Below are 21292 nucleotides of genomic sequence, written 5' to 3' on the forward strand. Positions count from 1 at the left end.
ATACCAGGAGTGCGTGTGGTGCAAAGACATTCACAAACACTTGGACACATTAAAAAAAAAAAGTTATTTAAAAAGGTGGGCTTTAGAATAGATCTGATTGAATGAATCCTGGGGCCTCGGGAAAGTCTTTTCACACTTTTCAAGGCAATGGTGCTGCATGGGTAGGCTCACTGCCTCTGTAGGAATTGGTATGTTTTTTTTTTGTTTTTTTTTTTTTTTTTAATAAGGAGGGCAAATAACTATGATGGCTTTAGAAATGCTGATGATGTTTTTATGTATTGCAACTCCCAAGGCTGAAACACAGATTCATGTTTAAGGTGGAGGACTTTGAACCCCACTTCACTGGAATAAAGATGTTTAATTTCAGACTTTAATCCCATAACCACTTACATGCGACACTTTATGTCTAGACCTCTTTTCTGTATGTAGACTGAATGTATGTAGGAGAAACTAAGGAGCCAGAGTAAAAGCTGGGGAATGTTACAGGCTTTCACACTTATGCGTGGTGAGTGCTGTCCTCCTATTTATGAGAGTAGGCTTTGGATGAAGTGTGACTTCCCAAATTAAAATCTGAGACTTTACGTTTGTTGTTGTCCAGCCCCAAATTCCTGAGTCTCACTTTTTTCCCATCTGGAAAACCATGACAATAGCTACTTAATAGCATTCTTAAAAAGCTAATAAAATGACATCTGAAAAATGACGTGTTCATTACATAGTAGATTTTCAGTAAAATTACTATTAATAATTTTAGCATTTAAACGTTTAGGAAAGTGTTGTTTTCATCCATTATTATTCTCTAATGTAAACAAAATTATTCTTAGGGATAAATTTGTTGATGCATTTCCAAGTTAAAAACACTTGCATATTACTTCGGTATTCATTGCTGCTTAACTAATTTATCTATGTAAATATATGTATATGTGCATATATGTTACTTTGGAATTACAGAAAGCCATTATTAAGCAACCTGGCAAAAGAACAAATTTTGTTTGTGCCTTTAGTTCTAAACTTTTAAGTTCTTTAGTGTTCTAAAAGTCCAGTCATTATAATCCAATCTATTTTTCTAGAACAGATATGAATTTAATAATATATTATTATAGTTAATATTCTGATCATTTATGGAATTCAGTAACTTGGTAGTAGTATGATTTGACCAAATATAAAAATGTTTTATGTAATTTGTACTGCCAAAAGAAATAAATGTCAGACTTTAGTACATTTTTATGAGATTTTAAAATTATTACAGATTATGTTTTAGATTTACTTTCTTAAAATGTATATAGCTTGTAAGAATCAGGCTAAAAGGTAAGGCTCATTTAGATAGTTCTGGGTATTTTTTGTGTGTATATTCATTATAACCCAAATGTCAAAAAATTTTATAGTATAGAAAATTTCTATATTAGTGTAGAAAATTAATAAAAGTATAAATCTGTAATATTTGTTTCTTATCAGTTTGTCCCTGAAGCCCTATCAGAAGGTTGGTTTGAATTGGCTGGCACTGGTTCATAAACAAGGACTCAATGGCATTTTGGCAGATGAAATGGTAAGTATATACCATTATTAGAATTTGTGATTCAACATGTCATTAAATGTATGTTGGCATTTAAAACATGGCATCTTCTCTTGCTGTTGTTTTGCTTTCTGAAGGTTTTTATTGTTCCTTGGTTGCGCGGTTGTTTTTGTGGCGCTATGAAACCCAGGGCATGTTAGGCAAGCATCCTACCACTGAGCCCCATCCTAGCCCTCCATTGGGCATTACAGTTTTAACTGCTCTCATTTCAGGATCCTATACTTTCTTACCTTTCTTTGTTTATATTGCTTTAGTTTTAGCCTCACTCTTCCACAGTTGAGAGAGCCTTGTCTTTCAGGTTATGATTATATATCAAAGTAAACATTACGTGACAATATCAGCAAAATCATTTCAATGTCCTTGTAATTTTATTAAATGTCTTTCCAAGTTATTTTCCCCCAAATTACAATTGCTTTGAGCTAAACTCATGAAAGTTGTTACAACCACTAGTTCAGTTATTGTCATATATGACCTTAACTGTTAGTCTGATATGACCTCCACCTCCTTCAGCTGTACTTGTAAAAAGTATTTATTGTACATGAGTTATATTCTGGCTATGTTGCCTGCAGCACTTGGGAGACAAAGGCTGGAGGACTTCAAGTTTGAGGCCAGCCTGGGCTACATACGAACCCTACCACAAAAAGGCAAAACAACAAAAAAAATGTTGTGTCCAGTGAAAACACTGAGTACATTAAATCATGTTATGCATTGGAGTCTCAAAAATGAATGAATGTAGTAATGTATATTCTCATTGTTACTTTTGGGGAGGTGGGGGCGGTGGCATGAGGCAAGGTTTCTCTGTGTAGCTTTGGAGCCTGTCCTGGAACTCTGTAGGCCAGGCTGGCCTTGAACTCACATTCACCTGCCTTTACCTCTGGAATGCTGGGATTAAAGGCATGCGCCACCACTGCCCAGCCTCACACTGTCACTTTATACTTAACTAGAGATGCTATTTATTCAGTATAAAAGTAAGTAATGTCTGAGGCATTTCAAAATGCTTATAAACATCACTTGTAAAGAGCCTGACAGTTGTATAAATGAACTTCGGAATCAGACCTGGGCATTGGATGTCAGCCTTGCCTTCCATGGGCTATCAAGTTCTTACCAGATGATATAATCTTTTAGAACTGATATTAATAAAATATTTTATTTCTATATTCAGATTATATTTGGTATCAAAAAGAATATATGATGTGAAGTTTTATCTGTAAAGCACAAATTTGTAAGTTGTCTTATATTTAAGTTTGCCAAAACAAAAATACCATGATCATCCCATACAAGTTTGTTTCCCACAGCTCTGGAGACTAGAAGACTAAGATGAATGTGCTAGCAGGCTTGGCTTCTTTTAAGGCCTCTCTTCTTATCTTGCAAGCAGTGACATTGTTTCTGTGTCCTCAAATGTCATTGCCTCTTTGTGCCAATCCTTGGTCTTTTCTTCTTAAAAGAATATCAGTTTGAGTGGATTAGGACACCACCTTCAAGACTGCATTTACCTTAAACCTCTTCCTTATGGCAAGTCCTCTGAATATTGTATCCTTGAGTGTTAGGACTCCAGTATATGCATTTTGAGGGAAGAATGCGTTCAGTTTATAACAATTGATTGGTACTACTTAGCTAGCTAGCGCTTGCTCTCTCTCCTTTTTTAAAGATTTATTTATTTATTATGTATACAGCATGTATGACTGCAGGCCAGAAGAGGCACCAGATCTCATTATAGATGGTTGTGAGCCACCACGTAGTTGCTGGGAATTGAACTCAGGACCTCTGGAAGAGAGGTCAGTGCTCTTAACCTCTGAGCCATCTCTCCAGCCCCCTACTTAGCTCTCTTGAAGTGCTAGTTCAGTGACCTTTTATGTTGTGCCTTATCTTTGTTTTGAAGTAGGGTTTCACACTATTTCCCAAGCCAGCCTGGAACTTTCTGTGTTATAGCCGAAGCTGTTTGTTCTTAAAGTGGCATAGATCATCTTGCCTCAGCCTCCAAGTTGGCTGGGATTACAGATGTGATCCACCAAACCCAGCTCTATACCTCAGTTCTGAAACCTGTCACTAGAGGCTGACCTCAGGCTACACTGTACAGTCATTCTGTCTGGCTCATTCAGTATAACATGATGCTACTGGGGTTCATCTGCTACCATTGTACCAGAGTTTGTTTTCTTTTTAACTGCCATGTAACATGGTCTTCTTATCTGTCCTTAAGAGTGCAGTTGCAGTGGCTGGAGAAATAGCTCAGAGGTTAAGAGCACTGTTAGCTCTTCCAGAGGTCCTGAGTTCAATTCCCAGCACCCACATGGTGGTTCACAACCATCTGTAATGAGATCTGGTGCCCTCTTCTGGTGTGCAGGGATATGTGTAGACAGAACACTATACATAATAAATAAATAAATCTTTTTTTTTGTTTAAAAATGTGCAGTTGCAGAGCAACAGAGTTAAGTATATGTTTTGTTCTATTTATGAAATATAGCTCAGTCTATCTAGGCCACAGTCCTGGGCCCATAATAACCAGAAATTAATCTCCTTCTAATACAACGCAAAATTCTTTCCTATTAAATGTGTGTCATGTATAAACCAACTGTTAAGATCCATCATCCATGCTGCTCATTAAAATAAATTATAGAATCACTTGTAGGTTCTACTCAACACATTTGAGGGCTAAGAACTTTGTAGAAATTCTCAGATGTGGATTATGGGAAATGGAAAAATTAATCCTGCCCAGAAATGCTACTTTTGCTTTTGTTCTTTCAATTATTTATTTATTTTCATTCACTTTAAATTTTCATATATTGTCTTTTAAACTCTTCATTTTAGGGCCTAGGAAAAACCATTCAAGCCATTGCATTCCTGGCATACCTCTTTCAGGAGGGTAATAAAGGGCCTCATTTGATTGTTGTTCCAGCTTCCACCATAGGTTTGTAAATACTGGGGACAACTCTTTGTGTTTCATGATGTTTTATATTGGTGTATATATGTGGTGATGAAAATGCTTTCTCCTTTTTGTAAATGTACATGTACGTGTGTGTGTGTGTGTGTGTGTGTGTGTGTGTGTGTGAGAGAGAGAGAGAGAGAGAGAGGGAGGGAGGGAGGGAGGGAGGGAGGGAGGGAGAGAGAGAGGAGAGGGGGGAAAGGAGGGAAGAAGGAGAGATTGGGTTCATTGACAATATTTTCAAAGAACTTGACAGGGTCACTTATTTTGGTTTTATAATACTTATAAATTACTTTTTAGAGTCAGAGGAACTGGGTATGGTGGCACACACCTGTAATCTTAAGTACTTGGAAGTAAGAGTCAGAAGTATTGGGGTTCAAGGTCATCTTCATATATGTAATGAGTTTGAGGTCAGCCTTGGCTACACAAGGTCTGTGTGGGGGGAACAAAAAATAGCCATATGCCAAAAATGAAAGAGTATGATACAATTTTAGGGGATGGAGGTTGAAAGGAACTCTTATTATGTTGTCTTTCCATGCTTCCATGAATTCTTGCACTTGGGTGATCCTGAGTAGCTGGTATTACTGCCCTGTCCAACTTAAAACAAATTTTTGAATCTAGAAGTATGTAATTTAATTCCTCCTTAAGTCATTAGTCTATTATTTCTGAATTAATTGAATGTACAAGTTGGGGTGAGAGTGTTTTGTGCATCTAAGTATACAGTAAAGACCGTCTCTCCCTGAGCTGGAATTCTCACTTCAGTAAGTTGTCTTCTGCCCCTTGCCCTGACCTGGTGCCACTTCAGAACCTCTCATTTTAATCCTGAGGGGTAATGGTCATAGTGCTGTTGTCAAAGCACAATTGACTTCATAAATATAAATCCTCTCATAGCAGATTCAAATCATCTCTTTGTGTTTTATAGATAACTGGCTAAGAGAAGTTAACTTATGGTGTCCTACTTTAAATGTGCTCTGTTACTATGGTAAGTCACTTGGTTTTCATCTTAAAATTCTTCAAAATTAAAATATATAATTAAACACAAATACAATCAAATTATGCTTCCTTTTAAAATTCTAGGTTCTCAAGAAGAACGTAAACAAATTAGATTCAACATCCATAATAAATATGAAGATTACAATGTAATTGTTACAACGTGAGTATTAAGAAAATTTGGGAGGAGGTGGAGAGAATTTGTATAGTCCTTTTTTTTTTTTTTTAAAGGCAGGGCCTCCTTAGGCAGTCCTGGCTAGCCTGGAACTCTATGTAAATTAAGCTGAATTCGAACTTGCCTACCTCTGCCTCCCAAGTACTGGGATTAAACGCATGTACCACCATGCTCAGCTAGAAAAATATCTTGTAGTAGTAATGTGTAGGTTAGTTTATGCTGGGACTGTGCAACAGAAGTGATAGAGTGATTTATGCTAACAATGAAGGCATTTCCTTCCAAATTTATTGTGTAAGGCTTTTTGTTTGAGTTTGGTTTTGCTAGCTCACTAAAAATGGGGGTAAAATTTTTGTTCATTTAATTGAAAGCATAGCAAAACTCAGTTAAGCTTAAGATAAAATTTGAGGTCTCATACCAATAATTTATATTTGTAACTTGCAAATAAGTATAGATAATAAATATAAAGATAATAAATATAATGAAATCTCCTGCTCCTAATGAAAAAATCTGAGTTTGGACAGAATAAGGAATATAAAGAAACTAATTCCTTTTGTTTGTTTCTTTCACCTTTTTGAGTGTGTGTGTGTGTGGGGGGGGTCCTCGTTTAGGTTGGCTGGTTTCCAGTTCATGTAGCTGAGCACACCCTTGAACTCTTGATCCTCTTGCCTCCTTCCTTCCCCCAGGTGATGAGATACCAGGCTGGCACCACAGCCAGTTTCAACATATCTAAATAGTTACTATGTGCTTGCAACTATGAGTGTACATACACGGTGGAAAGCTTAATATTTTTATAGGGCATTTACATTTTTATTACTGCCATCTTCTACAAGAGTCCGTTGTTGAGAGAATTTGTCCAAAATGTCCTTTTTCCTTTTTTAAGGATTTAAGGTATTTCATGTATGAGCATATGTGCCTAAGTGTGTATATATGCACCACTTGCCTACAGTTGTCAGCAGAGACCAAAAGAGGGTTTCAGATCCCCTGGATCTATATTTACATGCAGCTATGAGCTGCCAGTATAGGTGTTAGGAACTGAACCCAGGTCCTGTGTTCAGGAGCAAGAAGTGCTCTTAACTGCTGAGCCATCTCTGCAACCCATCCTCTTTGAAAGGATTTATCATTTTTTTTTCTTAAGTCAAAAGACCCCATATCTAGTCTTGAACTCTTGGGTGTTAACTGGTAGTTCTTTGACCTACTCTTCTATTTCACCTTTGTGTTCTACTCTGCCTCTTGGAAAAATTGATGGAGCCAAGTATACAGCAGTGCTAGATTACTTCTAAATTATTCTTTTTTCTTTTTCTTTTTCTTTTTTCTTTGTATGTGGAGCTGAGGATTGAACCCAGGGTCTTGCGCTTGCTAGGCAAGCCCTCTACCACTGAGCTAAATCCCCAACCCCCTTAATTATTCTCAAGTTTGCTGCTTCCCAAGTGTGTCAGAGTTGTTTAATATTGTAACATTTAAATTTCCTTTTGGTTAATACTAGATAATTTGGTTACATATATGTAAATATTTGGTAAAAAATACATTGGTATTTGAGAGCTGACTGTTTATTGCTGTTTTGTTAGAGCTATTCAAAATGTCAAAAGAAAAATAATTTAGAGGCCAGTGAGATGGTTTAGTAGGTAAGGCAATTGTCTGTGGATCTGACAATGTGAGGAAGGAAAGAACATGATCTCTACATCTATGCCTTTGGTGTCAAAAATGTAATTATATTAACAAACAACAAATAAATGTAATTAAATACATTTTTAAGAAAAATGTTTTTAAAACTCACATTACATTGTATCCTAATGAACTCTAACCCTCTAAATGGTATAATCTGAAACAATTCACTTTCTTTGGTAACAGGTATAATTGTGCAATCAGCAGCTCTGATGATCGCAGTCTCTTTCGACGGCTGAAACTGAATTATGCAATTTTTGATGAAGGCCATATGCTGAAGAATATGGGCTCTATCCGATACCAGCACCTAATGACAATTAATGTGAGAATGTGCTTTATAAATGGTTGTGATAAAATTTACCTTTCCTAACATAGTGTGCACGCGCGTGCAAGCACACACGCACAATTTTTTATCAAGGAACCAGCATGCTTTGTCTTTAAGGGTCTTTTTGCTTGGTGGGCCCTGTGGCCACTGTCATGTACTTGTTTCTTGTTTTGTTTTGTTTTGTTCTTTTGTTTTTTTTCTTTCTCCTACAGTAATTCTTTAAAAACGTAAAGAAAATAAAAAACCAAAACCAAAGCAAAGAAACGAAACCTCTTAGAACTGTGCTGCACATGAGCTTCAATTTGTACGACAGGCTGTATATCTATCTGTACCTCAAGTATAGTTTGTCTTTCACCACCTCATAGACATTTTTGAGGACACAAGTTACTCCGTTCAAAACATGACCAGCAGTTTCTTATTGTGCCTGAAGTACAGTAGGTGTTGGCAACTGGCATCGGTATCTCAACTCTTCTACAAGCAATGTAAAACTGCTAATGATGATCATGGTTTTCTTGTGTTCTTTACTGGACAAGGTAGATGAGAAGGGAGGGAGAGATGTTTAAAGGAAACTAACCTAAGTTTTGTCTTCATTCTCAGGCCAATAACCGTTTACTGCTCACGGGTACACCTGTGCAGAATAATCTGCTAGAACTCATGTCATTGTTGAATTTTGTTATGCCACACATGTTTAGTAGTAGCACCAGTGAAATCCGAAGGATGTTTTCTTCTAAAACGGTGAGCATGCATGTTTGTTTTCCCCAACCGTGGAGGTGGTGTTCTAGACTCTTAACTCTTGTCTTTTACTGTTGTTATCTATGGCACACGTGCTATCACGTGAGCTGAAGTACTTGGTATACCTCTGTGTAAATACATCCGCCACAGTGTGGAGGAAAATAATGATCAATTCTATTCACAGTATTCAGGAGTTTTGAATTTTGAGTATCCTAACAAGCTAAGTAAATTTGTCCTTTTTTCCCTTGTATATACTTTATTCAGTTTCTGTTTTTTTGTTTTTCCCCCTCAAGACAGGGTTTCTCTGTGTAGCTTTGTGCCTTTCCTGCAACTCACTCTTTAGCCCAGGCTGGCCTTGAACTCACAGAGATCCGCCTGGCTCTGCCTTCTGAGTGCTGGGATTAAAGGCGTGCACCACCACCGCCGCCCAGCTCGGCTTCTACTAATTTTAATATCTTATATAGTTATCATTATCAAAATACCATTATTAAGACAAAACTTGTATAATACTATCAACTAAAAGACAAAGACTGAAATCTAGTACTTAATACCTAAACCAGAAAGGGTCTCCATTTTGGAGAGGGTGACTGGCCTTTCCAAAGCTAGAGCTAGGGTCTTAGAGTTTAGGATTTCCTGATACCTAGATATCTTGTCTGCCTAGGCACTGTCTTGGGAAGCCAGAGGCTTCTAGGGGTAGAGCTTAGAGGTCTTACCCAGAAGCCTGATCCTAACCAAGTAACTTTCTGACGTCCCTTTAGATCTATGAGTCTACCATGTATAGTCTGATGAGAGGGAAATAGTGTGTTCTCAGACTTCGATGCATTTCATAAGAATCTCTTGTGGTCTATGACTACAGAAACTATGATTATTAAATTGTTAGATTTTTAATAGAGAATACGAGCATGTGAAGATGCCCAGTGCTTTGTGCAGCAAGCTCCATTTTACTGCTTCATTCCATGGCTCTTCTCCACTTGGTGCAGAGCAAAGAGAGTTAACTGGAGTCAGGGGGTTCCAGTAGTAGTTCTTTGCTTTGAGCTGAGTGACCTTATCTAAGCAGGTTCATTCTTAAGCATCTTGCTTGAAGCTTGAGAGAACACCCCACCCATGAGATTCTTAAGATGGCCTTCTTTGACTTTTCTTTCTGTTTGTGCATGTGCATGTTCAAGCCAGAGGTTGACATGAGGTATCTTCCTCTAGTGTTCTCCACCTTATTGTTTTACTATTATTAATTTACTCTGCATTCTGGTCATATATGTCCCCCAGCCCTCTCTTAGCCCCTTGCTACCTCCATCTGCTACTCTCTTCTCACCAAGTACCAATCCCACTTTCATATCTACTGTTTTTACTTGGCAACCCACTGGACTTAACCAAATCTCTATCTACTGGAGCATAGATAACTCACCAGTGTCTATAGCATGAATACAGTGACTTTGATTTCCCCAGCAGCTCTGACTACTATTAGCTCCTCTGGACCAGGCCTAATGACCCCTGCTCCCATCTGTAACTGAATATTTAGGGGCTCTGTCTCATGCAGGCCCCTAGGCAGTCTCCATTGCTGTGAGTTCATGAGTGCCATGGCAATGCTCTGCCCATAGGACAGCATTTCATGGCCCTCGTTCCCATCATCTGACTCTTATACTGTTTTTATTCCCTCTTCCAGGATGGCCTGTCAGCATTGCAGGGGGTGGTGTGAGTCTTGTTCAAAGCTGTGCACTTGTTTAAGGCTGGGGGCCACACTAATCTGCTATCCACTGTGATGTGCACTAACTATTGCTAGGTGTCCAGGGCTCTATGAGCTAGTCTCTTCCTATAAACCTGGCTTATCTCTGGACCACTGGTCCTAGTGCCCACCAGCACTTGGTACTTCTCCACTGAGCTGGAGCACCATTTCTGCTAGACTCAAGATCTGTATTTTTTTTTTTTTTTTTTAATAAGATCGTTTCTATGGATTGTTCTACTGCAGAAATAGACTGGAAGATTTTATGAACTACTCTTCCAGCTTTAAGTTATGGGTCTAGAGGACCTTCACATAAAGCTTTACTGTGTAATCCCCCCCCCCCCCCCCCCCCGACAGGGTTTCTTTGTGTAGTTTTGGTGCCTGTCCTGGATCTGGATCTTGCTCTGTAGACCATGCTGATTTCGAACTCACAGAGATCCGCCTGGCTCTACCTCCCAAGTGCTGGGATTAAAGGCGCATGCCACCACCGTCTGGCTCAGCTTTGACAGGGTACTGTTCTGTTTTTAATTCCTGTGATTTGCATCACATTATATTGACTTGGGAAAAACTTTTTTTTTTTAAAGACATGGGTTTGTCCCCCCCCCCCCCCCGCCTTGTTCTCTCTCTTTAAATGTGTGCACTCATCTGATTTATTCAGTCAGTGACTAAATTGGATGATTGGGTCTAAATACCAACTAGTCTGGTTCAAATATATACGGAGCTTTAAATAGATTACAACTCAGAATTTAAAAGGGACTTTTAAATAGCTCAGTGTAAAGCACCTGCCTGTCATATCCAAGGCCATGAGTTTGACCCATACCACTACATGGGAGGAAAGCCCAGACAGTCAAATAAATGTGCATTCCCATCCCTGATTCGAGGGTCTACAGATTATGCATATTGTAATATGGGATTGTTGTGATGATTTAAAAGATGTTTTTGTTTTGCTCAGAAACCAGTAGATGAGCAGAGCATCTATGAGAAGGAGAGAATAGCACATGCAAAGCAAATCATAAAGCCCTTTATTCTCAGAAGAGTGAAGGAGGAGGTAATTCTTCATCTTGGTGTTTTGGGGATATAATTTTTTTCTTAAGAGTTCTGTTTTCTTAGAAAAATCATGCAGTGACTTTCCTTTCCCAGGTTCTCAAGCAGCTGCCTCCTAAGAAGGATCAGATTGAGCTGTGTGCAATGTCAGAGAAGCAGGAGCAGCTCTACTGGGGCCTTTTCAACAGACTGAAGAAGTCCATCAACAGCCTAGGTGCGCCTGACTCCCACAGCCAATATGGGAAAATGACCTTAGACCAGGGCGTATGGCAATTAGGGGATATCTTTTTAAATATATGGAGCTGAGGATCGAAACCAGGGCCTTGTGCTTGCTAGGCAAGCGTTCTACCACTGAGCTAAATCCCCAACCCCAGGTTATTTTTTTTTAAAATATAAATATAAAATATAAAATAAAGTCAGCTGGGATTTAAAGAAGTTTTGTTTTCTTTTTCAAGACAGGGTAGGTAGCCCTGGCTGTCCTAGAACTAGCTTTGTAGACCAGGCTGGCCTGAAACACAGAGATCTGCATGCCTCTGCCTCGAGTTCTGGGTGTCTACTACCAGTGCCTAGCTTGAAGAAATATTGAGATAGACTTTAGTAAATCATTTTGATTTCTTTTTTAAATGTATTTTCTTTGGATCACAGAAAAAAACACAGAAATGTGCAACGTCATGATGCAATTGAGGAAAATGGCCAATCACCCTTTATTACATCGTCAGTATTATACACCTGAGAAGCTGAAGGAGATGTCTCAGCTAATGCTGAAGGTAAGGGCTTATGCTATACTCTCACTGAGCTTTGCTGATAACACTGGGAAATGTTTAGGATGGTCTTATGCTGAAAGTTTGGGCATATTCACCTTTGAACCATTGCAGGACTCACACATGCTCCCCAAGCTCTTTGTCATCCATACTGTAGCCCTATCCTTAAATACATTGTATAGGCAAAGATAATTTGAGGGACAGAAGAGAAAGGGCATATAATTAGGCTAGGGTCAGCAAACTGGGCCAGTAACTCTTTGTTAAAACACAAGCATGCCCATTTATCTGTGTTGTTCTCTTTGGGTTTCTCACTGTAGGGGCAGAATGGTATACCTACCAAACCAAAAATATTTAGTATTTACCAATTGACCCCTGGCCCTTTATGAACAAAGTTTGTGATTTCTTAGCTAGGCTTTCATAAAACACATTTTTAAGTTTTATAAAAGAGAATTAAACCAAACTAAAAGATCCCTCAGATATGTGTCCTGGTTAATGGGACAGTTTCCCCATTTATTTTCTCCACTTTGTTTTTCCTTTGTTGTATTTTTCCTCCTTGTCAGTTTAGTCTTTATTTGAGACTCATTCTTTCTTAACTTTTTATTCTTTTTGCAGACAAATCTGTGTTGAATGCAACAAGTTGTCTTGTAATTATTTTGGTATTTTAAATTATGGAACATTTTAAACATAAAAATACAAAGAATTCCTATAGTGGACCCTCAGCCTGTGTTACTTTGACTCATTTTTAATTGGTGTTCATCATGCTACTACTCTTGTTTCCTATAAACCTCTAGATAACTTTGCCAGGATTATTTTGAATTTTTTTTATTCAATTTTACATTCCAAATTGTGGAATAATTATCTATATAGTTAGAGCAAAGGGTGTTTTTATATGTTTTTGGTTTTTCGAGACAGGGTTTCTCCATGTAGTTTCCTGGATCTCACTCTGTAGACCAGGCTGGCCTTGAACTCACAGAGATCTGCCTGGCTCTGTCTCCCAAGTGCTCAGATTAAAGGCGTGCGCCACTGCTGCCTGGCAGTAATGGTTATCTTCATAAGAAGTGTTCAGACAAATACAAGGGGAAGTTGTTTTTCCTGTGTGTTTGAACATACTATCCCTAGAAAAATTATGAATGATACCTCAAATTAATACTCATTTCTTATTCTTAATCTGTTGTACTAAAATGTTGTCTGGTTTGGGTATTTTTTCAAATATGGAATGTGTCTATTAAATTATTCTCATCATATTATAAATTATGTATTATGTTTTGTTGTGTTTCATTTAAAAAGGAACCTACACATTGTGAGGCTAACCCTGACCTGATCTTTGAAGATATGGAAGTTATGACAGACTTTGAACTACATGTACTTTGTAAACAGTATCGACACATTAATAACTACCAGTTAGACATGGATTTGATTTTAGATTCTGGGAAATTCCGAGCCTTAGGATGCATCTTGTCTGAGTTGAAACAGAAGGTATTTAAAAGGATGGCTGTCTCTGTGTCTGCCCAGCTGAAGTTTTGAAGCAGAGAGCATTAGAAAGAGTGACTCATCTTTTGTTGTTGTCCCGGGCAGTTTAGTGTTTAGAATACTTGCTTTACATATCTTTCTTTCTGTAGAACTTCAAAGAGAATATGAAAGATTAAATTACGTATGTATTAATTTTTAAGTATTAATTATCATTTCAAAGGTAACTGATTTCTTCAAATGATACTGCAATTTGTCTGAAATAGCTTAAATTTTCAGTGTTAATATCCAAATAGTGATTATGTAGCTGGGCTCGTTGAATGATGCTGTTTTATTATAAAAAAAGGAAATAATAATCAAGCCTTTAACTTAAAAATGACAGTTACACTTCAGTTACTGAAGTTCAGAAGTAAAGGGAATTTATCCATATACAAGGAAAAAATACATTTATCCTTGGTATCATTACTTGATTTTTACTTTAAAAAAATTAATGAACATTAAATAATTTTATCATGAAGAATTTTCTGCAAAGTTGCCAAAAGGCTCTTTAAAGAACTCCTTATTTTGTAGACTTCAGGGTTTTGGGTAGTGTAATGGTTTTTACGTTCCTGTTTCTAATCTATAAATGTATTTCCACAGGGTGACAGAGTTGTATTATTCAGCCAATTCACCATGATGCTGGATATATTAGAGGTTCTCTTAAAACATCATCAGCATAGGTACCTCCGATTAGATGGAAAGACTCAGATTTCGGAAAGGTTGGTATTACTGTCAGACACCACATTTGTACACCTGCTAGAATTTTCAGTGGAGAGAGCATTTCCTGGAAAGTTCTCATTATAAGTTATTTCAAATTATTACTGGGTGCGTATGTGTGTCTTGTTTTCGTTTAAATTTTTTTTTCAGAATTGTATACAAGTATATTCTAGAAAACTGTGAGAATTATTTGCTTTCCATAATTCCACCACCACCAGCACCCCCTTTTTGGGGGAAGGGGGTTGATTGTTTCAAGACAGGGTTTCTCTGAGTAGCTTTGGTGCCTGTACTGTATCTTGCTCTATAGACCGGGCTGGCCTCGAACTCACAGAGATCTGCCTGGCTCTGCCTCCAGAGTGTTGGGATTAAAGGTGTGCACCACTCCTGCCTGGCATAATTTCCTCTTTTATGTTATTTTTATTTTTGCAGTGTTAGGGATTAAACCCAGGGTATTTCATGTGCTAGGTGAACACTCTATAACCAAGCCATGGCCCCAACCCTGAATTTTTCCCCTTTAAAAACTATTCATGGGGGGCTGGAGAGATGACTCAGAGGTTGAGAGCACCGGCTGCTCTTCCAGAGGTCCTGAGTTCAATTCCCAGCAACCACATGGTGGATCACAACCAACTGTAATGATATCTGGCGCCCTCTTCTGGCCTGAACAGTGTTCTGTATACATAATAAATAAATCTTTAAAAAAAAAAAAACAAAAAAACAACTATTCATGTTTAAGGCATCTTACTGTTTAATCAACATTATTTTAAGCTCAGATTTTACATATTTAAATGAAAGTTCTTGTTCATCAGGAGGATCTAACATTTGAGGCCAGCCTAGCCCCCATACCCACCCTCAAACCTCCGACCCCCTCCAAAAAACCCCAAATTAATTTTTATAGGTTTTTTTAAAAAAATTAAGAAAGTAGAATAATTTTTTTAGTCTATTTAAATGACATTTGTATCTTGATTTATTTTTATCAGCTAGGGTGAATTTTCCCCCCTGTGTTAGTGTTAACAGTGAAAGTCAATACAAACAAATCCTGGCATGCTATTAGATCATGCAGTTCTTGGTTCATCTGATGTATTGCTGTCTACTGGTACCTGTCAGACTGCTGAGAAAGTTAGACTGGATGAGTCTTCTTTAGCCAAATCCAAAGTACCCAAAAATAAAGTATTATTTCAATCAGTCAGATGGAATGGTTGAACTGAAATGAGAGGGTCCTTCAGACATAGGAGAGAAGAAAGTAGATGTAATGGGAAGAAAATGTATGTATGGCCCCTAGGTTTGCTTTCCACGTGATGTGATTGTTTTCAGTTCTACATATTTACTTACCATTTAGTGAAACTGAACCTAATCCATTTGTCCTACAGGATTCATCTAATTGATGAGTTTAATACAGATATGGATATCTTTGTATTTCTCTTGTCAACCAAAGCTGGTGGATTAGGAATAAATCTGACTTCAGCAAATGTTGTCATACTTCATGACATTGATTGCAACCCATACAATGACAAACAAGCAGAAGACAGGTGCCATAGAGTTGGGCAGACTAAGTAAGTATTGTCAGCTAAAATTAGTTTTCATCAAGTACTGGCTTGATTAGTACAGAATAGTACAGATGTGTGCTGGATACTCTGTCTTTAGGTTTCATTTTTTAATCAACATACATTGATGTTGTCCATTATGTAAAGTACTGTGTACTCACTCATTTTCTAGTAATTAAGCCTCCTACCTCCATCCCAATTAGTTCTACAGTTTACGAGACATATATTATCAGTAGTGGTAGCCTATAATTGCATCACTTGAGAAGCTAAATCAGATTGCTACAAGGTTCAGGCCGGCCAGCCTGACCCCTACAGAGTGAGTTCTTGGTGAGCTTAGGCTCCATAGAGACCTGGGCTAAAAATAAACCAGAAAAATATAATAAGACAAGCCTGCTTGTCTAGGCAAATGCTTCATCACCAAACTATCTCCAGTTTATTGTAATGAGGTTTTAACAACACTTCTCAAAGTACACATATTTTTCTGTTCTCTTGGATCAGTAGGAAAGGATGGATATCTGGATGTTTAATACTTCTACATGCCAGTCTCAAGTAGTTTGAATAAAAGACGTTAAATATGGGCCTGACTTATTATTCACTGCCCTATTGCTGTGAAGAGACACCATAACCAAGGGAACTCTTATAAAAGAGACAGTTTTAGAGGCTTAGTCCATTGTTGTGATGATGGGGAGCATGGCGGCAGCCATAGTAGACGTGGTACTTGACAGTTCTACATCCTGGTCCATAGGCAGAGAGACACTGGGCCTGGTATGGGCTTTTGAAACCTCAAACTCACCCCTGTTGCACACTTCCTCCAAAGCCACACCTCTTAGGTCTTCTAATCCTTTCAAATAGTGCAGCTCCCTGGTTGTGACACAGCCTTCATATGGGGGCCATTCTTTTTTTTTGAGCTGAGGATCGAACCCAGGGCCTTGCGCTTGCTATGCAAGTGCTCTACCAATGAGCTAAGTCCCCAACGCGGGGGTGGGGGTCTGGGGGGGGGGGGGGATTCTTATTTTAACTGTCAGTCTTTTACTTATTGTTCTTGTTGAACTGGTAGAGATATTTATCTAAATAACTTTAGTGACCTATGGGCATATCCTGTGTTTATTTTTAGAGAAGTACTAGTTATTAAATTAATAAGCCAAGGAACCATTGAAGAGTCCATGCTAAAAATTAACCAACAGAAGTTGAAACTAGAACAAGATATGACCACAATAGATGAAGGTAAGCTGTTTGTAAGCAGAAATGCTGATATTTATTAAAGTATAGATTACCAGAGATCTTAACTAGTTTGTATGATTTGGAGGACAAAATAGGAAAAGATGTGCATACTTATGTCAAGCACAACAGTAACTAAGATTTCTTTTGCCGGAATTGATAAAAAGACCTTGATTCTGAAAACATCTGTCTCTTCCATCTCGTATAATGGACACCCTAATATCCCCAAAATAAAATCAAGTTTGATCTATAGCTTTATTCACAATTTTATGATTTGTCCATTAAATGAGTAACTTTATCAACTCAAAAGGTTGAAAACATATGTTATAGTGTAAGTAACTTTAAGAGCCCTAATACATCATTTTATTTTTTATTAGTAAATTACTAAAATAGAGTACAGTAAAATGCACTTAAAATTATTAATGTCATTTTCCAGATTGAATTACTTGGGTCTTAGAAACCTCAAGTAAATAACTCCTTTCTATGCCACTGTTAAAAAAGATAATTTTACGTTTTTTAAGTTTAAATGTTTTATTTTTGTGTATAATTTTTAATAAGTAGTATAGTCACATAACTTAAAACTGAAGAGATAGAAGTGTGCAAATGGGGCTGGAAAGGTGGCTCAGTTGTTAAGAGTCCTTCTTAAGGTCATGAGTTCATCGAAGCACATTGGGGAGCTCACAGCCCTCTTCCCATAGTGTTTCCTTTGTTCTGTGAAAGGTGTTTGTGTACCTGTTTGCTGTTGTTTGCAGGAGATGCTTTATTTTTTGCCCATAAAGCTAAGGATACAATGTTGTCCTTTTTTACTTTCAACTGTAATTGTATCTTTAGCTGTGGCCTGCTTTCTTTTTAAAAAGATGTGCTGGCACTGGGTCTAGAGTATGTGTATTCCTTCCTTCCTCTCACACGAGTTCTTTGGCCCTGTGAATGAAGGCATATTTGTAGATGAGTATGTGTATTGACAGCATGGTTAAAGCATGGTTCCTCATAGTCTGTTTCTCTAGAGCTGGTCTTGGGCTCAGATTCTGCAGTTACATGTATCATCTGGGCACCTGCCAGTTTGAAATGCAGATTTCCAAATTCTCTATTGCACTTGCCTGCTTAGGAACTGTGGTGATGGTACTCTGTAGTCTAATTCAACAACCCTTCTAGTTGCTTTATGATAAAAATTGTGGGGGTTCTTAAAGCAGCTGGTTAATTATACTTTTGAACTTTTTTTGTTTTGTTTTTCTTTTTTCTTTCTTTTTTAAATTATTTTTATTTTATTTGCATTGGTGTTTTACCTGCATGTGTGTGTGTGAGGGTGTCAGATCTTAGAGTTACAGACAGTTGTGAACTGTCATATGGGTGCTGGTAATTGAACCCAGTTCCTTTGGAAGAGTAGTCAGTGCTCTTAACCGCTGAGCCATCTCTCCAGCACCCTTTTTGTTTTTGGTTTTTCAACAGGGTTTCTCTGTAGCTTTGGAGTCTGTCCTAGACTAGCTCTGTAGACCAGGCTGGCCTCGAACTCACAGAGATCCACCTGCCTCTGCCTTCCAAGTGCTGGGATTAAAGGCATGCGCCACCACTGCCCGGCTACTTTTGAACTTTTATTATAGAAATTTTGATATAAAAATGTTGGAAAGATGGTATGAAGGAAAGCTCACTGACTGACAGCTTTGATGGGTACAATCTGTGTTTACTTTCTCTCTTCCAGCACTCAGGATTTTAGACAAATACTTTCTGAGTTGTTGCAAACAAGTGATTTTCAGATATAATCACATTTCTTACTGAGATTTCTCCCAGTTGTCCTTTTAATATATTTTTTAAATGAGATTTATCTACTTTTTTATGAGTGTGTGTGTGTGTGTGTGTGTGTGTGTGTGTGTGTGTGTGTGTTACCTGCATGTATGTTGTACACTACGTTTGTCGGTTTACACTGAGGTCAGAAGAGGGCATCAGAGCCTCTGGAACTGGAGTTGTAAGCCATATATGTGGGTGCTTGGAATTGAACCCAGGTCCTTTGGAAGAGCAGTGCTCTTAAATGCTGAGCCATTTCTCTCCAGCACCCTTACAATATTTTTATAGTTCCTTTCTTCTGAAACAAGAATTCTACTAAACTTCACCCTTGAGATGTTACTTTGTTCTGTCTGTAGTATCTGACCCTGGAAAGACACTCTGCTCTCCTTGCCTTTCTTTAGTTTGGTACCAGTTAGCTTAGGGCAAGTGTTAAAACTTGATGTCGTGGACTGTCTTCAGGTCTGTTGAGTAAGTTTGGAGGGGAGAGGATCCAAGAACTCCTTAAGGGTTTGTTCAGTGTTCTGTGTCCTGTACATTTGTGTCTTTTACCAGAGAATGCAGCAGGTGAAAGTGCTCTTGTAGTTCTGTGAGAGAAGTGATTCATTGTGCTTCATTTCAGCTGTGTAACTCATAAAGTCATTTGTCGTTTATGGCTGCACACATCAGAAATATTTGTGACCTCACAGCTATGCCGTTGCCAGTAATTAGGAAATGAGTAACTCAGTTGCATGGTTAGGTTTTTAATGAGATGACATTGAAACAAACTGGGAATGAGTTATAGGTAGGAACTCACACAAAAAAAGAAAGTATGTCTTAGAAGCCTGGATATTTCTGTGTAACATTTCACATCATTTTCTGACCTGCAGCTGATGAAGGAAACATGCCAGCAGATATAGCCACATTACTAAAGACGTCCATGGGCCTGTGAGAGGAGAACTCGGAAGTCCTGATTGATGAGGAAATAGCAACTTGGTGCACTCAAGGACATTCACATCACAGTGACCATGGGGTTGATGAGCATTTGTAACTTTTTATAATTTCATGTTGCATTTCTCATAGTATGGACAGCTTTTTGCCACTAACTGGATTCTCCAGATATTCACATCCTGAAGATGTTGAATCATCATTTTACAAAGCAGTTTTCTGAATGGGGATTAGTTGGTGATTGTTTGTAACAAATATGCTAATGCTTTAGAAATGTCAGTATTTTTGTAATTATTTCTACCTCCAAATATATATATATATTGTCTTTCACTGGATAATGTGTGTAGATTTACATGTGCCTTATTTGACAATGCTTATGTCTTGTTTTTGCCTGTCTCATTTGAAGTTTTTATTATGTTAAAGAATGAAGCAGTATAGGTTGTTTAGCCTTCATTTTATTGCTATTTGAAGCAGATGTTCACCAATGTCAGTAAGAACTTACCTGAATTGAAAGGTGGCATTCCATCTACTAACATCCCCAGGTCCTCTTCCTACTTGTGTTAAGACGCATTTGTTTGGCTAGGCATTAAGTTGTTTTCCAGTGGGTAGTAACTGAAGCCTTTCTCCTGCGCTGTGGCTCATTCCTCCTCTCGTTTTCTTTCTGCACGTGTGTGCTCACTAACCGCCTGCTCTGGTGTGTGCTGCCATCTCTTTCCTCTCCCGCTTCTGCTTCTCTTGTGGTTGCCCAGTCACTTCTGCTGCAGTTCCCCACATACTTCCTGCTACCGTACACAGACCGGCAAGTAAGTGCAGGGGACGGACACTCTTCTAGGCCAGCAGAGCAGATTAACTTCAAGTTCCTCCCCTTCAAAGGAGACTGCATGTGACTTCACACTAAGGCAGCACTAGGTACTGGGTAGAAGTAGGTCATTATAAATTCTTACCAAAATATGATTTACCAGTTCCTAGGATTTCCAATTCAAGACCACCTGAAGAGAAGCCATTGTTCAATTCCGGATCAGTGTGGGTGACAAAATGAAATTTAGAAGTAAAATTGTCTATATGATATTTCAGTCTTTATTAACTATTCCTTTAAATTTTGCCTGTCAGTCTATATTGCTGTTTTTATTATATACCAGATTCTTTGTACAACTTGTGAGTTTTATGTGTTTTGTTTTTTATGTAAATATCATTATAAATAAACTTATTTATAAATGAGAGATTCCTTAATTATTGGAGCTCATACTTTTCAAGACGTCCTGACTGCTAAGGTGCTAGGTAAGCTGTTAGAAGGTTGATAGGATCTTACAGAAGGTTGATAGGATCTTACAGTGCTTTTTTTTTTAGGTACCCAAGACTCAGAACTCCTGACTTAGTAGATATAGTTTTGATGCTGTATGAATATATCAGATACATCAGCACTACAGGGCTACCAGGAATCTGCAGGTGTCCATGCTACCTCCTGATCACAGTACCCAGGTCACTTAGCAAGTTGTTGGGAAACATACCTCTTAAAGCCACGGTGAATTTATTAATTTTTCTGTATGAATGTATCTCCCACAGTAGGCTCTTTTGTTGTGTTATATTCATATTTCTTCTAATGAAATGTAGTTGGAGTCTCCCTGTAATATTCTGTTATTATGTCTCGGGCTTAATAAAAATATTTGTGATCATTAAGTTGTATTTCACAACCTTTGTAATAGTTTCTAAC

The 21292-nt window shown here is 38.0% G+C and overlaps 1 protein-coding gene across 3 annotated transcripts in view; it reads left to right on the top strand.

The window, feature by feature from the left end:
• Positions 1-21292, top strand: part of Smarcad1 (SWI/SNF-related, matrix-associated actin-dependent regulator of chromatin, subfamily a, containing DEAD/H box 1) — an 80207-nt gene extending 58915 nt beyond the window's left edge. For 2 of the 3 annotated variants that reach the window (XM_036181172.1, XM_036181171.1), the window contains exons 11-24: positions 1453-1543; positions 4376-4475; positions 5413-5472; positions 5568-5643; positions 7504-7639; positions 8240-8377; positions 11044-11139; positions 11232-11349; positions 11781-11902; positions 13184-13372; positions 14003-14121; positions 15487-15669; positions 16775-16884; positions 19524-21292. In XM_036181172.1, the coding sequence (XP_036037065.1) occupies positions 1453-1543; positions 4376-4475; positions 5413-5472; positions 5568-5643; positions 7504-7639; positions 8240-8377; positions 11044-11139; positions 11232-11349; positions 11781-11902; positions 13184-13372; positions 14003-14121; positions 15487-15669; positions 16775-16884; positions 19524-19585 (1600 nt within the window). In that variant the 3' untranslated portion in view covers positions 19586-21292. The remainder of the gene's footprint in view (positions 1-1452; positions 1544-4375; positions 4476-5412; positions 5473-5567; positions 5644-7503; positions 7640-8239; positions 8378-11043; positions 11140-11231; positions 11350-11780; positions 11903-13183; positions 13373-14002; positions 14122-15486; positions 15670-16774; positions 16885-19523) is intronic. The other variant, XM_036181173.1, reaches the window with a different exon arrangement.

This window comes from Onychomys torridus, chromosome 3 (genome assembly GCF_903995425.1).
Source record: "Onychomys torridus chromosome 3, mOncTor1.1, whole genome shotgun sequence".
Taxonomy (NCBI): Eukaryota; Metazoa; Chordata; class Mammalia; order Rodentia; family Cricetidae; genus Onychomys; species Onychomys torridus.